The sequence below is a fragment of the Panulirus ornatus genome, chromosome 31, assembly GCF_036320965.1.
Source record: "Panulirus ornatus isolate Po-2019 chromosome 31, ASM3632096v1, whole genome shotgun sequence".
Taxonomy (NCBI): domain Eukaryota; kingdom Metazoa; phylum Arthropoda; class Malacostraca; order Decapoda; family Palinuridae; genus Panulirus; species Panulirus ornatus.
In genome coordinates, this window is record NC_092254.1 from 796,198 (window position 1) to 812,896 (window position 16,699).

Sequence of the window (16,699 nt, forward strand, 5' to 3'; positions counted from 1 at the left end):
TCCTATCCTCTCGGTGCAGGAGTGGTGATCCTCTGGCCCCAGTTCACCATCCACCAGCAGGAGTTGGGCCTCACCAAGAGACAGACTGGCATCTGCAGCTCCGTTATTTCAGCAGTCACCATCCTGGTTCCCCTGGTGGCCGGCGTCGTGGGAGACAAGCTCGGCAATTACAAGGTGAGACCACCCAATCACGGGCCGCTCTTGAGGGCGTTTAAACGGTGGGAATTTTTGAAGTGATTGTTAGCGGTTAGGTAAATCACTATTGCTGTGGTCGTTAGTGGATTGTTGGGTTAATGGAGGTCTGATTACTTGAGGATTTTTGACGAGAGAAGCTGGGGATCCAATAGTCCAATGTAATCCGAGAACCTTGGGATATAAGAGTCTCCTCGTACACTCAGAACCTGCAGAACAGTCTTCATATTCACTCAGAATCTGAGGGGCGTAACACGCTCAAAACCAGGGGAATCCAGTTGTCAGCTTGTACATTCGGCAACTGAGGTGCAACAGTCACCAAACCCCCCCTCCCCAGTGTCATAACCACAGACTCAGGATCATGTTCAAGCACACAGCTGCTTCATCCCTCAGAGGCGAGATCGCCTAGATAACCTCCATATTGGCCAAGTGACGAGGTCTCCAGAGACAAGGTAGACCGGTGGTCTTTCGCTGGGTAACGAGTCAGTTGGGAACCCAGGGCAGTAAGGCAGCTGATCAAGCAGTCAAACAAACCTCTCCGAGGAGGAGTTGGTGGTGCCTGCCAGCCTCATCCTGACGCAGGTCGTCGTCAAGGACAAACTCTGGTGACACGAGACCACTCCTACTGCAGCAATGTGTGTGTCTCTGACCTTAGCCATAGGCTTAGTCTTTGACCAGGTCCGCCCTGCCACTCACTACCTACCAGTCACTCCTGTATCAGCGGCGTCATGGAGAGAGTTAGTCAGCCTTCGCTGAGTTGACCTTGAGTCATTATGCACACTGTCGCCTTCCAGAGCCATTGCAACGCCTGTCGCCTGTGTAATGTTTGTTTGTATGCAGCAGCACATCCCCTGCTGCTATACATCCAGGTATACACAGCTTCGCTTACACACACTGCAACAGCTGATCTACAAAGCTTCACTTACACGGGCACCACACAGTGTAGGAGCTGGTGTACGCAGCTACAATTACACTGACACACTACACAGCGTAGATTTTGAGGAACTCTGAGAAGCTTCGATTTTCCTGCAGACGTTTTAGTGGTGTCCTGCAAGGACAATATGTGAATGTTCATCGAACATCACGGAATGTTCTTCCCCCCATGGTTACCAGATTCTGTGTTCATGCCAGGCAGACACCGGCAGCACCACACAAACAAACAAAACACCAGCAGAACCTGGGGATCAAGCAGTCAACTTGTGATGAAAACTACGTGTTCCAATTTTCAGGTCGAAGGTGTCACAGTCACCGTGTTCGAAAGAATAGAAAGAATATGTAGTCCAGAGTCAACCCAGTTCTTCATCCACCCCAAGGGGTTGGTCAATGAAATGAGTACCTGGCTCTAGCTGTGGTATATATGCATATATACCGAGAGAGAGAGAGAGAGAGAGAGAGAGAGAGAGAGAGAGAGAGAGAGAGAGAGAGAGAGAGAGAGAGGACAACCTCACCTGTGCAGATGGCGTGTCTCCATCTCTCTCTTGATTAGTTATCTCTGATGGGGCCGTAGAGGCAGACTCGGATATATCAAATTCTTTTCTCACTTGTACATACAGAGTTGATCTTCATCCTAGGTATATGGGGGCCTAAGGACATACACAGCGTAGGGAGGGAATCCTGTACCTTAGAAATCTTTGATCTGTATCAGCGGATGCTTTGCCGTAGTCTGAGCGACCGTGTTAGACACACGACCCTCCACCGTAATTTTAAAACTTTTAAAAATAAACTGAAAAAAAAGATCATTTGAAACCGTGAGTTTATAAGGATTACTGCAGAACTTTGAACTGTATCAATAATTGTCGATGTAACAAATGGTTTTTGTTATACCATACTGTCCACATTATTGGTATACTTGATATTCAGGATTTTATCATTCCTTGACTGTCCCATGCTAAGAAATAGTATTCCCAATATTGTTTCAGGTTAAAGACCCCGGAAATGACTATCCCATGCAGAGATAGTATTCCCAACATTGTTTCAGGCTAACGACCTCGGAAACCGCGCTGTCAGTACACCCTAGAATGTTCAGTGAACGTTTGAAGGACTACTATGAAGTACCGACTGTAATTAAAAACTTTATGTTGTATTTCATTCATTGGACACTGACTCTGTATGATTAATACAAAATGTTGCAAACACTAATTCTGCAGTCACAGTTCAAAGAACATTAAAAAGCGATTTACAGTTTGTGATGAAATAAGCAGTATGATTCTTCCTGTTCCACTTCACAATTTTCCAATGTATATATGAAGTACGTACTTACAAAAGGTAGAGTTTTATCCGTGATTAAGTATGTTGGCATTATGTTAACTGGAAAACGTGTACGAACTAAAGAAAATTATGTTCCAGGCTGATAGTAAATCAGGATATGTTATTATAACAGAAATAACCATTATTGCCAATGACTTTTTTTCACTGTGGAGATACTAGCTTGATGTTTGCGGCAGGATAGTGGCTGGCGACCAGCTCACTCTACGGGTTAATGAACTCCGTACTTCCCATATTAGGAACGGGATATGCAGTCCCAGAATGTTGTCTGTAAGAATCCCCAGATCTCTGCATAGCACGGGACATTTCCCACTGGTCCGACGCGTCGGTGATTTCAAAGTTTATCTTTGTTCTACGTTGTTCGTGTGGAGTTTGCTTGATCCTCAACATATGTTAAATTTAACTCAAACTTACAGCACTACCATTGCCTGTGTGCTGGGTTTGAGGTGGAAGGCACAAGTTGATGGTTATCCGATACAACGAACAAAGATTAGACAGAAGCGGCACCAGCAGGAGACGCCACCATGTGGAAAGACCCATTGCATGAGGCTACTAGCAGACTTGAGAAAGTGGGTAGGCTATTGGAGAGCAGAGACTGACCCTTGCTAAACCTTCATATTCTCAGTCAGGAAGAAAGTTAAGAGCAAATGTGAATATGAGCAAGGCTTTAGGTTCAGAAGGGTTCAGGGACTAGTTAATTGGGTTGTAAGTATGAATAGAGAAAAATTGCGAGTGGAGTGTTTTAGATATCTTGGAGTGGACTTAGCAGCAAATAGAACCATGGAAGCAGAAGTGAGTTACAGCGTAGGGTAGGGGGCGAAGGTTTTGGGAGTGAAGAATGTGTGGAAGGAGATAATGTTATTTCGGAGAGCAAAAATGGGTGTGTTTGAAAGGATAGCAGTTCCAACAATATTATATGGCTACAAGGCATGGGCTGTAGATAGAGTTGTATGGAGGAGGGTGGATGTGTTGAAAATGAAATGCTTGAAGACAGTATGTGGCGTGAGGTGGTTTGATCGAGTAAGTAATTAAATGGTAAGGGAGATGTGTGAAAATAAAAAGAACATGATGGAGAGAGAAGAGGGTGTGTTGAAATGGTTTGGACATATGAAGAGAATGAGTAAGAAGAGGTTGACAGTTGACAAAGAGGATATATGTGCCAGAGGTGGAGGGAACAACGAGAAGCAGGAGACCAGATTGGAGGTGGAAGGATGATGTGAAAAAGATTTTGAGCGATCGGGGCTTGAACATACAGGAGGGTGAGAGGCACGCAAGGAATAGAGTGAATTGGAACGATGTGGTATACCAGGGCCGATGTGCTGTCAATAGACTGAACCAAGTCATGTGAAATGTCTTGGGTAAACCATGGAAAGGTCACACACTTTTCCAAAGTCAGTCACCAGCCCCTGCAGTTTCTCACTCGAATCATCCACCAGAGCTGTATCATTGGCGACAACACCTGACTCACTTTCCAGGCCCTCTCATCTCCAACAGACTGCATACTCACCTCTCTCCAAAACTCTAGGTCTTACCTCCCTAACCACCCCATCTATAAACAAATTAAACAACCATGGGGACATCACACACCCCTGCTGCAGACTGACCTTCACTAGGAACCAATCACTCTTCTCTCTTCCTTCCTGTACTCATGTCTTACATCCTTGATAAAAACTTTTCACTGCTTCTAGCGACTTTCCTCCTGCATCCTATACTCTTAAGACCTTCTGCAAAGCATCTCTATCAACCCTATCATATGCCATCTCCAGATCCATAAATGCTACATACAAATCCATATGTTTTTCTAAGTATTTCTCACACATTCTTCAAAGCAGACACCTGATCCACACATCCTCTACCACTTCTGAAATCACACTGCTCCTCCCCAATCTGACTCTCTGTACATACCTTCACCCTTTCAATCAGTACCCTCCCATACAATTTCCCACTTCCCTGGAATACTCAACAAACTTATGCCTCTGTAGTTTGAACACTCACCTTTATCCCCTTTGCCCCTTTGCCTGTGCATGCATTCTGCTAATCTTCAGGCACTTCTTCCTGATCCATACATACATTAAATATTCTTACCAACCAGTCAACAACACAGTTGAAATTCAACTGCAATACCATCCAAACCCATTGCCTTGCTAGATTTCATCTTCCACAAAGCTTTCACTACCTCCTTTCTCTTAATCAAACCATTCTCCCTGACCCTCTCACTTTGCACACCACCCCGACCAAAACACTCTACATCTGCCACACTATCATCAAACACATTCAACAAACCTCTAAATACTCACTTCATCACTTACCAATGTTCCCATTTGTTCTATTGTTTTAAGCACGTTGTTTACCTCCTTCCAAAACATCTTTTTGTTCTCGCTAAAATTAATTGATTCCCATGCCAACTCTCATTTGCCCTCTTTTTCAACCCTTGCACCTTCCTCTTGACCTCCTGCTGCTTTCTTTTATACATCTCTCAATCATTTGCACTCCCTCCTTGTAAGTATCATTTGAACACCTCTCTTTTCTCTTTCGCTAACAACTTTACTTCTTCATCCCACCACTCGGTACCCTTTCTAATCTGCCCACTTCCCACCTTTTATCTTGCCACATGCATTTTTGCACATGCCATCACTGCTTCCCTAAATTCATCCGATTCCTCACCCATTCCCCTCATGTCATTTGCTCTCACCTTTTGCTATTCTGCACTCAATCTTTCTTGGTGCTTCCTCATACAAGTCTCCTTTCCAGGTTCATTTATTCTCAACACTCTCTTTTCCCCAACATTCTTCTTTTTTGAAAACCTCTACAAATCTTCACCTTAGCACATTAACATTCAAAAGTCTCTCTTTTACACGCCTCTCTATTAACACGCAATCCAATAATGCCAGTCTTTTTTCAGCACACAAATCCAGAAGCTTTTCACCATTTCCATTCTCAACATTGAATACCCCTTGTACACTAATTATATCCTCAGTTGCCGCATTACTCACCTTTGCATTTAAATCACCCATCACTAATACCCGGTCTTGTGCACCAAAGATGCTGACACACTCAGATGCTCCCAAAAAACTTCCTTCTCGTGATCTTTCTTATAACCAGGTGCATAAGCACCAATAATCACCCTTCTCTCTCCATCCACTTTTAGTTTTACCCACATCAATCTAGAATTTACTTTCTTACATTCTATCACACACTCGCACAACTCCTGCTTCAGGAGTAGTGCTACTCCTTCCCTAGCTCTTGTCCTATCACCAACCCCTGAATTTACTCCCAAGACTTTTCCAAACCATTCTTCTCCTTTACTTTTGAGCTTTGTTTCACTCAGAGCCAGAACATCCAGGTTTCTTCCCTCAAACATACTACCTATCCCTTCTTTCTTCTCATCTTGGTTACATCCACACACATTCAAACACCAAAATCTGAGCCTTCGGGAGGATAAGCACTCCCTGCTTGACCCTTTCTTCTGGAGATTCTTTCCTTCTGAGCTGTTACCCTTACCATGGAAATGAGGGTTTCATTTTTGTTTGGAATGTTCTCAAATTTGGGACTGCTCCAGCTCTACATAATCCCTTGACAGAGTTGAGTTTTACATATTGTGACTTTTAAACTTTCACAATCTGACCCCTAAAGTAAATTCTTTCTTCCCTCCCCAGCATTGCTAGTTTTCTCAGTCGTCTTTAGTTATTATTTCTATATCTGTTTTGTGGGGCCTGGATGTGGAAAGGGAGCTGTGGTGTCGGTGCATTACACATGACAGCTAGAGACTGAGTGTGAATGAATGTGGCCTTTGTTGTCTTTTCCTAGTGCTACCTCACATGCGCACACTGGGAGGGGGGTGCCATTTCATATGTGGCGGGGTGGCAACAGAAATGGATGAAGGCAGCAAGTATGAATATGTACATGTGTATATATGTAAATGTCTGTGTATGTATATGTATGTATACATTGAAATGTGTAGGTATGTATATGTGCATGTGTGGGCATTTATGTATATACATGTGTATGTGGTTCGGTTGGGCCATTCTTTCGTCTGTTTCCTTGCGCTGCCTCGCTAATTCAGGAGACAGCGACTAAGTATAATAGAAAAAGAATCAAATGAGATAATCTGTTTCATGGAGCTGGCTGCTTTCATGCCTTTGCTATTAGGTAGTCCATGTAACACTCTAGAAGTTATAATATCACAAAGTTCCTTTAACTTGAGGCAACTGAAGGGTTGGATATTTTGATAGCTTTTTCCTTTCCCATACATCTAAACTTTAGAACTCTACCTTCTATTTTTTCAATTATTATTAAGATGTCCCTTATCAAAATGATTTTTCTTCATTTTTTTTTAACTTAAAGACTTCTTTTCCTTTTTTCCTCAGTTTCTTTTCCCCTTTTTTTCATCTTTTACTCAAAGTCTGCCTTTGAAGATTTCTGTCCATTATAAGCATCTTGGCCTTGAAAATCATGCAAAGGACTTATTCATTATGGTATAGATGCATGCTTCTTGATGAAGGGTAGCTCTAGCTTTGTTTGCTTACTCAACAGAGTCACTTCCAATACAGGCTGATATACCAGTATTTCTAACCTCAGTTTAAATGGACCTACTCTTTGTACACTTTGATCTTAGTTCTTTTCCAGTCCCTAAGTATTACTTCAATGTCTACTCCTGAGAGCTGGCTGCTTAGGTGCCTCTGCCATTAGCCAGGAAATGGAGTACTTTGTGAGCCACTGTGCTTCATAATTTGTGTGGGAGTGATAACTTGAGGGCATCAAAACACTGTATCACCAATATTTCAGAACTTGTAACTTATAAGCAATTTATAAGAATGGATTATTCTAATCAACCTTTCTCTCCCAAAGATAGTTATGAGCATGTCAATGGTAGTGGCAGCCATAACAACCTTCCTATTCACTGTTGTTCCAAGTGCAAAGACAACTGATGGCACTGACTTCATGAATGAAACAGCCACTACGTTTGAAATTGACCCAGAGAGGCAGATGGTCACCTTTTGGAGCTACCTGGCTGTCAGGGTCACCTTTGGGTAAGCTGCCTTATGGGTTAACTGCAGAAAAGTTCATATTAAGTCAGGGCCGTCTTCATGTGAATTAAGGTTACATTTGAGAAGACATGGGTCAGGTTTGTTAAGAGATTGTTTGAGTTCACTCAGGGTTCCTCTGACTGGTAGCAGTACATATCAGACCAGACTGGGAAAACTGTACAGCATTTGAAATATTATATCTCAGATAGGGTAGAAATGATTAATGTAAATTAGATGATTTAGATCATAGTATGATACAATTATGGAAAGCTGCAAAAGCTTGTATTCAAGAGGTAGTGGAGTAAAATGCGTCGAATAATGGAATAATGTAGTTTCAGTTAAAGAAATACATACTTGAATGACTACAGAGACGGGTGTTACTAATCTCCACTCAGTTACGCTGCAAATGAAAGTAACCTCCAGCAAGTTTGTATCATTATCCTTGGATTAAAAGGAATACATTTTGTTGAGGAAAGTCTTGCTCTGAAGAAATCCATCATTCCCTGTTCCTGATAGGAGTGTAACCTTGAAGCAACAAGAGCTCCTTGAAAGGGTTTTTGGGATTATATAATTGAAATAACTACACAGGCTTTTCTGCTGTTAGGTGACCATTATGAATCAGATAAGAATTGATATATATGTATGAAAACTCACATTGTTCCAGAGCTAGGAGAGTGATATAAATTAAGAAAGGCACTAATGTAATTTAGATCATGGTGTAGTTGATTCATTTGAACTGTTTCAGATGATAGTATTTTGGAATTTAGGAGCCAGTAGGTCTTTGGGTGTATGGTGTCACCACTTTTGTTTAATTTGTTTATAAGTGAGGTGGTTAGGGAGGTGAATGCAAAAGTCCTGGAGAGTGGGGCAGATTTGCAGTCTGTCAGGGGTGGATGTGGCCTGGGAGGTGAGTCAGTTGTTGTTTTGTTGATGATATAGCATTGATGGCAGATTCTAGGGAGCAGCTGCAGATGCTGGTGTCTGAGTTTGGGAGAGTATGAAAAAGGAAAAAGTTGAGAGTAAAAGTGAATAAAAGGAAGATTATTAGGTTTAGTTGCAAAGAAAGATAGTTTAATCAAAGTATGAATTTGAATGGAGAAAAGTTGGAGGAAATGGGCTGCCTTAGATTTATGAGAGTGGACATAGCAGTAAATGGAACCTTGGAGTCCAAATTAAACCATGGGATGGATGAGTGAGCTAAGGTCCTGCACTGAGGTGTGTGCATAATCCTCTCTATATTTCTATCAAGGCCCAGGCGTGATGTGAACTTTTGTCCTTGACTGGAGCCTGAAATGTTTGATAAGAAAAAAAAAAATTTTGCTGACATAGTTTGGTCAGATGGAAGGGATGAGTAAGAAGAGGATGACAGAGAGGATATTCATGTTGTAAGTGAAGGGAACAAGGTAAAGGGAGAAACACAGGAGGTGGAAAGTTGAAGTGAAAGAAGCTTAAGTGTTTGGGTCATGATCATGAAGGATGGTGTAAGGCATGCATAGGATAGAGACAGTTCAAAACAGTTAAGAAATTGATGAATATTACACTGATTGTTCCAGGAATTGTTTAGGAACTAGGGGAGTGATAAGTTCATAAGTGAGTAATATGCTGTCATTTAGATCAGAGATAGATATATAGTCAGACCACTGCCATAGATGGTGTTCTTGATGTGGGAGTAACACACCTCTAATTAGGGAGTGGTATGGCTCATATGATAGAATAAATATCACTGAATATATGTAAATGGTGTCCCAACAGGATGTTCCAGGCAGTAGGGTATACACAATTTGAGGCAGTTGTCATGGCGCACATGCAGGAGAAGGGTATCGACTATGGTTTCCAGCGAGCATGGGGCACCCTTGCTGTTGTCATCAGCTCATTCCTAAGTGGCTACATTGTTGAGGTTACAGGTAGCTTCAGGTGTGTACAGGATTAAAGGGAGCAACCTGGAGATTGGAGGGATATTTGTAAACAGCTAGACCAATAGTGTGTGCAAATACATCAGGTTCATGTGGATTAGGGAAAAACAGGATTTCTTAAATCAGAAATCCACAGTTATTGAAACTTTCTTTATATTCTTAAAAGAATTAAGGATATAAGGGAATTTAGACATTTTGAAGTTCAAATACCAATGATTAGAGTTGTGCAGTATTATTGGCATACTAGTTCACTGATATTTAGCTTTCATGGTATCTACTGTTGTACTTTTGTGATGTGCAGGTATATGGGGGCAATTTCCATGGATAAGAAGTTTATAGAAAATTCTATGTGATGAATTATCTTTTTCATAAAGCTGAGTGCATAGGTAAGTAACCCATTAGAAGTAAATGTGAAATGGTGAATTTAGATGTCTTGTAAAATTAACAAATCTTTTTTATGAAATTTGAAATTTCATATATTGGTTGTGCCAAAAGACTTGCTCCTTTGCAATTTCATTATAATGTATGGTGTAGAATGTGGCTACTATGGCAACTATTAATAACTTGTTTGCATTGTGGTATAACTTGGCATTTGTTAAAGAAAGTTTGAGGTACAGTACATTTTGCCATGGTGCCCACCCTGACAAATGTTGCATTAAATCAGATAAAATAGTAGGGGCATTTATTAAATGTGATTTGATGAATAAGTTTTTCAATAGTTATATGCCTTATAATGGTAATGATAGTGATTGGTTCCCAGTGATGGTCAGTCTGCACAGGGGTGTGTGATGTCCCCATGGTTGTTTAATTTGTTTATGGATGGGGTGGTTAGGGAGGTAAATGCAAGAGTTTTGGAGAAAGGGTCGAGTATGCAGTCTGTTGGGATGAGAAAACCTGGGAAGTGAGTCAGTTGTTGTTTGCCAATGATACAGCTCTAGAGGCTGTTTCAAGTGAGAAACTGCAGAAGTTTGTGTCTGGGTTTGGAAAAGTGTGTGAAAGGAGAAAGTTGAGAGTGAATGTGAATAAGAGCAAGGTTATTAGGTTCAGTATGGTTGAGGGACAAGTTGAGTGAGATGTATGTTTGAATGGAGAAAAATTGGAGGAAGTGAAGTGTTTTAGATATCTGGGAGTGGATTTAGCAGCAGATGGAACCATGGAAGTGGAAGTGAGTCACCGGGTGGGGTAGGGGATGAAGGTTCTGGGAGCAATGAAGAATGTTTAGGAGAGAACGTTATAGAGAGCAAAAATGGGTATATTTGAAGGAATAGTAGTTCCAACAATATTATATGGTTGTAAGGCATGGGCTATAGATAGAGATGTATGGAGGAGGGTGGATGTGTTAGAAATGAAATGTTTGAAGACAGTACGTGGTGTGAGGTGGTTTGATTGTGTAAGTAATGTAAGGTTAAAAGAGATGTGTGGATATAAAAAAGAGTATGGTTGAGAGAGCAGAGGAGGATGTGTTGAAATGGTTTGGACATATGGAGAGAATGAGTGAGAAAAGATTGACAAAAAGGATATATGTGTCAGAGGTGAAGGGAACAAGGAGAAGTGGGAAACCAAACTGGAGGTGGGAGGGTGCAGGAGGGTGAGAGAAATGCAAGGAATGGAGTTAATTGGAATGATGTGGTATACCGGGGTTGACATGCTGTCAATGGACTGAACCAGGGCATATGAAGCATCTGGGGTAAACCATGGAAAGGTCTGTGGGGCCTGGATGTGGATAGGGAGCTGTGGTTTCAGTGCAATACACATGACAGCTAGAGACTCATTGTGAGCAATTGTGGCCTTTTTGTCTGTACTCCTGGCACTACCTTGCTGAAGCAGGGGATAGCCATGCTGTTTTCCTGTCAGATGGGGGTAGCGACAGGAATGGATGAAGGTAAGCAAGTATGAATATGTACATGTGTATTTATGTAATGTCTGCATATGTGCATGCATATGTATGTATATGTTGATATGTATATGTATGTATATGTGCATATGTGGGCGTTTATGTATATATTTTTATTTTTTATTTATTTATTCTCGATAAAAACTTTTTTCACTGCTTCTAACAACTTGACTCCCACACCATATATTCTTAATATATGTATAATGCACTGAAACCACAGCTCCCTTTCCACATCCAGGCCCCACAAAACTTTCCATGGTTTACCCCAGTTGCTTCACATGCCCTGATTCAGTCCATTGACAGCACATCGACCCCGGTATACCACATCGTTCCATTTCACTCTATTCCTTGCACGCCTTTCACCCTCCTGTATGTTCAGGCCCCACTCGCTCAAAAATCTTTTTCACTCCATCCTTCCACCTCCAATTTGGTCTCCCACTTCTCCTCGTTCCCTCCACCTCTAACACATATATTCTGTAAGTCAATCTTTCCTCACTCAGTCTCTCCATGTGACCAAACCATTTCAGTACACCCTCTTCTGCTCTCTCAACCTGAAGTGCCTGAGGATTGGAGGAATGCATGCATAGTGCCATTGTACAAAGACAAAGGGGATAAAAGTGAGTGCTCAAATTACAGAGGTATAAGTTTGTTGAGTATTCCTGGGAAATTATATGGGAGGGTATTGACTAAGAGAGTAAGAGCATGTATGGAGCATCAGATTAGGGAAGAGCAGTGGGGTTTTAGAAGTGGTAGAGGACGTATGGATCAGGTGTTTGCTTTGAAGAATGTATGTGAGAAATACTTAGAAAAACAGATGGGTTTGTATGTAGCATTTATGGATCTGAAGAAGGCATATGATAAAGTTGATAGAGATGCTTTATTGAAGGTATTAAGAGTATATAGTATGGGAGGTAAGCTGTTATTAGCAGTGAAAATTTTTATCAAGGATGTAAGGCATGTGTACGAATAGGAAGAGAGGAAAGTGATTGGTTCCCAGTGAATGTCAGTTTGCGGCAGGGGTGCGTGATGTCTCCATGGTTGTTTAATTTGTGTATGGATGGGTTGTTAGGGAGATGAATGCAAGAGCTTTGGAGAGAGGGGCAAGTATGCAGTCTGTTGTGGATGAGAGAGCTTGGGAAGTGAGTCACTTGTTGTTTGCTGATGATACAGCACTGGTAGCTGATTCAGGTGAGAAACTGCAGAAGTTGGTGACTGAGTTTGGTAAAGTGTGTGAAAGAGGAGTGCTTAGAGTAATTGTAAATAAGAGCAAGGTAATTAAGTTCAGTAGGGTTGAGGGACAAGTTAATTGGGATGTAAGTTTGAATGGAGAAAAACTGGAGGAAGTAAAGTGTTTTAGATATTTGGGAGTGGATCTGGCAACGGATGGAACCATGGAAGCGGAAGTGAATCATAGGGTGGGGGAGGGGGCGAAAATCCTGGGAGCCTTGAAGAATGTGTGGAAGTCGAGAACATTATCTCCGAAAGCAAAAATGGGTATGTTTGAAGGAATAGTGGTTCCAACAATGTTGTATGGTTGCGAGGCGTTGTCTATGGATAGAGTTGTGCGCAGGAGGGTGGATGTGCTGGAAATGAGATGTTTGAGGACAATATGTGGTGTGAGGTGGTTTGATCGAGTAAGTAATGTAAGGGTAAGAGAGATGTGTGGAAATAAAAAGAGTGTGGTCGAGAGAGCAGAAGAGGGTGTTTTGAAATGGTTTGGGCACATGGAGAGAATGAGTGAGGAAAGATTGACCAAGAGGATATATGTGTCGGAGGTGGAGGGAACAAGGAGAAGTGGGAGACCAAATTGGAGGTGGAAAGATGGAGTGAAAAAGATTTTGAGTGATCTGGGCCTGAACATGCAGGAGGGTGAAAGGCGGGCAAGGAATAGAGTGAATTGGATCGATGTGGTATACCGGGGTTGACCAGCTGTCAATGGATTGAATCAGGGCATGTGAAGCATCTGGGGTAAACCATGGAAAGTTGTGTGGGGCCTGGATGTGGAAAGGGAGCTGTGGTTTCGGGCATTATTGCATGACAGCTAGAGACTGAGTGTGAACAAGTGGGGCCTTTGTTGTCCTTTCCTAGCGCTACCTTGCACACAAGAGGGGGGAGGGGGATGTTATTTCATGTGTGGCGAGGTGGCGATGGGAATGAATAAAGGCAGACAGTGTGAATTGTGTGCATGTATATATATGTATGTATCTGTGTGTGTATATACATGCACATTGAGATGAATGGGTATGTATATTTGTGTGTGTGGACATGTATGTATATACATGTGTATGGGGGTGGGTTGGGCCATTTCTTTCGTCTGTTTCCTTGCGCTGCCTCGCAAACGCGGGAGACAGCGGCAAAGCAAAATAATAAAAAAAAATAATAATAATAATAATAATAATAATAATAATATTAATAATAATACGTATCAACATAATACACATATACACACATACACATACATATATACACTTGTACATATTCATACTTGCTTGCCCACAACCCTTCCTGGCACCACCCCGCCCCACAGGAAACAGCATCGCTACCCCCTACTTCAGCGAGGTAGTGCCAGGAGAACAGACAAAAAAAGGTCACATTCATTCACACTCAGTCTCTAGCTGTCAGGTGTAATGCACTGAAACCACAGACCCCTATCTACATCCAGGACCTTTAGACCTTTCCATGGTTTACCCAAGATGTTTCACATGCCCTGGTTCAGTCCATTGACAGCACGTCAACCCCGGTATACCACATCATTCCAGTTCACTCCATTCCTTGCTTTCCTCTTACCCTCCAGCATGTTCAGGCCCCAGTTGTATAAAATCTTTTTCTCTCCATCCTTCCACCTTCAGTTTGGTCTCCTGCTTCTCCTTGCTTCCTTCACCCCAACACACATATCTTCCTTCTCAACCTTTCCTCACTCACTCCCTCCACATGACCAAACCACTCCAACACAGTTAAGATATATTGCAGATATTTAACTTTTCCAGTTATTTTCCTACAGTATGATCTTCTATATTTCTGCTGCTCTTCATTTTGTGACGGCTGCTCTCATGCTACTGTTGAATATGAACTTCAAGCTCCCTACACAGTTCCTAACGCAAGAGATCCTCAGGCAACTGTGTAATTCTGAAGTCATCATGTTTCTTGCTACAATACTGGCTGCAGGTGAAGTAACCAGTGCCTCAGCATTCAAACTAATTTTTTCCCCAATTCATTTTGAAAGCACTTGTAAAGACATGAGTTTTGAAGATGTCCATACTACTGCCTTTTGGTAAATAAAAGTATGAGGTAGGTTTGAATATATGTTGCGAGGAATATTTTACCCAGTGCTTGAGATTACTAGGCAATCCAGGTCCTCACTTGATCCTTGTGGATAAAGTAGTTATTTGTCCAGAATCTTTACTTTTAATCATAGGGTTATGTTTTGCTGGAGATAGTGGTCTGTTTCCAAAGGTTTTCAGTTCATATAAACATATACCACAACTTGTGCAACACCTTTATTCCACATTTAGTTAGACCCAAGAAAACTTAATGTAGACATTTCATGAGTATGACCAAGGATTCTTTTTCATTTGATGGGTGTCTCTCACCATGATAATGTTTTGAAATGCATATAATTTTTCTCATCACATTTTGTCCAAAAAGTGTCATCATTTCTAAATCGTATCCATTTGTATTGATTTCCAGTCATCAGCATATCATCTGTTTCTCTTTCAAGAGTCATTTATATCATTAGTAGTGACAAGCTTACATAACAGGAATTACCTCAACAGGTATGTTTATTGGATATTTGGAGACGTTCATGTATCGCTTCCTCTTTGACTTGGGTGCATCCAAAGTCCTCATAGGCCTCACTGTCACTGTTGGAGCACCATTTGAGTTGGTCTTCAACATCATCACCTCCTATTTTGTGGGTCTTGTAGGCCACCCTCCATTGATTGCAGTTGGCTTGTTTGCATATGCTGTCAGGTTGATTGGTAGGTATACATACCTCTTTCTTTATACTAAGGACACTCCTTACCTTTAAGGGGAAAGGGTATGTGTCTGCAAAGATGTATTTACCGTATCCTTTGATAGTGCATGCAATAATGTGATAATCATGTGTTCTTTTTTATGCTTAAGATGTGACTGTATATATTCTATGCATTATAAGTGTATCTTGTAACTACATACCTAGCTTCTGGTGTGATGTACTTTTAATCAATGTCTAGTTTATTCTTAGAAACATCCCTCATATTCACATATTCTGAAACAATTTAATTTCTTTTGTAAATTATACGGTACTTGAAAATTTAACCATGTATCCTTTTCATAAGTATAATGATGCTTTCTTTATTTATACCCAAATTTGGCAATACCATCAAGATATACTTCATGTTCTGAAGTAAACCTTGACTTTTCCATAGGATACAGCCTGTTGATGGATCCTTGGTGGGCTTTGCCCTTAGAGGTGTTAGAATCTGTTGCCAATGGTCTGCTCTTCACAGCTGCTATCATGTATTGCACTGTCCTGTTCTCCATCGAGTCCATTGCCTCCTTCAGGGGTGTCTTTGGTGTCATGTATTTTGGAGTTGGTAAGCATATGCTTTAAAATCAATTATTATTTTATTTCTAGGTGTTTATATTTTTCTTTTCTTTGTAATAAATGTATGTGAATGATTTGTATTACCGATGTAATTGGAGTACAGGATAGCAAGTTTCACTTTAGGGAATAAGGCATCTTTGCCCTTCATCAGCCTATAGAATTTGCTTCGGGATTCAAGTTCAGCAGAATTTATTCCCACAGAAGTTGGATGTCTTTCTTTATACCCTTGATGGATTCCATATAGATAGGATTGGACTTTTTGTTAGTCATTGGTTAGACTAGTTCCTACAATTACTAATGATTAGATTTTGCCATAATTGCAAGGCTAGCATATAGCACTCACTGTGTCTTGCTTGTTGATTAAGCAAGATATGCTTATTCACTGTAAATATACAGTTAAGAGTGAGTCTGAAATTACACCAGCTTACTTTTTTCATTACCTCCTTGAGCAATATACAATGAGAGTTCTACACTCATCAAGTCCCATCTTGAACTATCTTTACTGTCATTTACCATTTTATATGTTTAATGATGACATTCACAGTTTCATTGCTTAGTCTTTTCCAACCATCCACCCCCTATACCCTAAAACAGTACTTCTTTAAGATTGTTTTGTAACAAACACCATACCACTGGTTACTCTTTCATTGCATCTCATGAGGAACTGTTCTGTGGTAACAACATTTAACTGATTTAGAAACTTGGAGGCTGTAATCAGGTCACCCATAACTCTTCTGTCCTCCTTGGTGGGTATATTTGTAACCCTTGACCTCATATTGTAGCTTAGCTTTTTTAATGTGTGCACCGTCTTAGTTGCCCTTAT

General features: G+C 41.2%; 1 protein-coding gene across 6 annotated transcripts in view; it reads left to right on the forward strand.

Annotated features, from left to right (window-relative positions):
- The window catches only part of LOC139758639 (major facilitator superfamily domain-containing protein 6-A-like), a 90,870-nt gene that overhangs the window by 71,588 nt on the left and 2,583 nt on the right, over positions 1-16,699 (forward strand). For 3 of the 6 annotated variants that reach the window (XM_071680171.1, XM_071680172.1, XM_071680170.1), the window contains 6 exons: positions 20-174; positions 7,306-7,487; positions 9,237-9,398; positions 14,293-14,456; positions 15,065-15,268; positions 15,698-15,865. In XM_071680171.1, the coding sequence (XP_071536272.1) occupies positions 20-174; positions 7,306-7,487; positions 9,237-9,398; positions 14,293-14,456; positions 15,065-15,268; positions 15,698-15,865 (1,035 nt within the window). Of the gene's footprint in view, positions 1-19; positions 175-1,584; positions 3,027-7,305; positions 7,488-9,236; positions 9,399-14,292; positions 14,457-15,064; positions 15,269-15,697; positions 15,866-16,699 lie in introns of those variants that run through there. The other 3 variants (XM_071680176.1, XM_071680175.1, XM_071680173.1) reach the window with 3 other exon arrangements.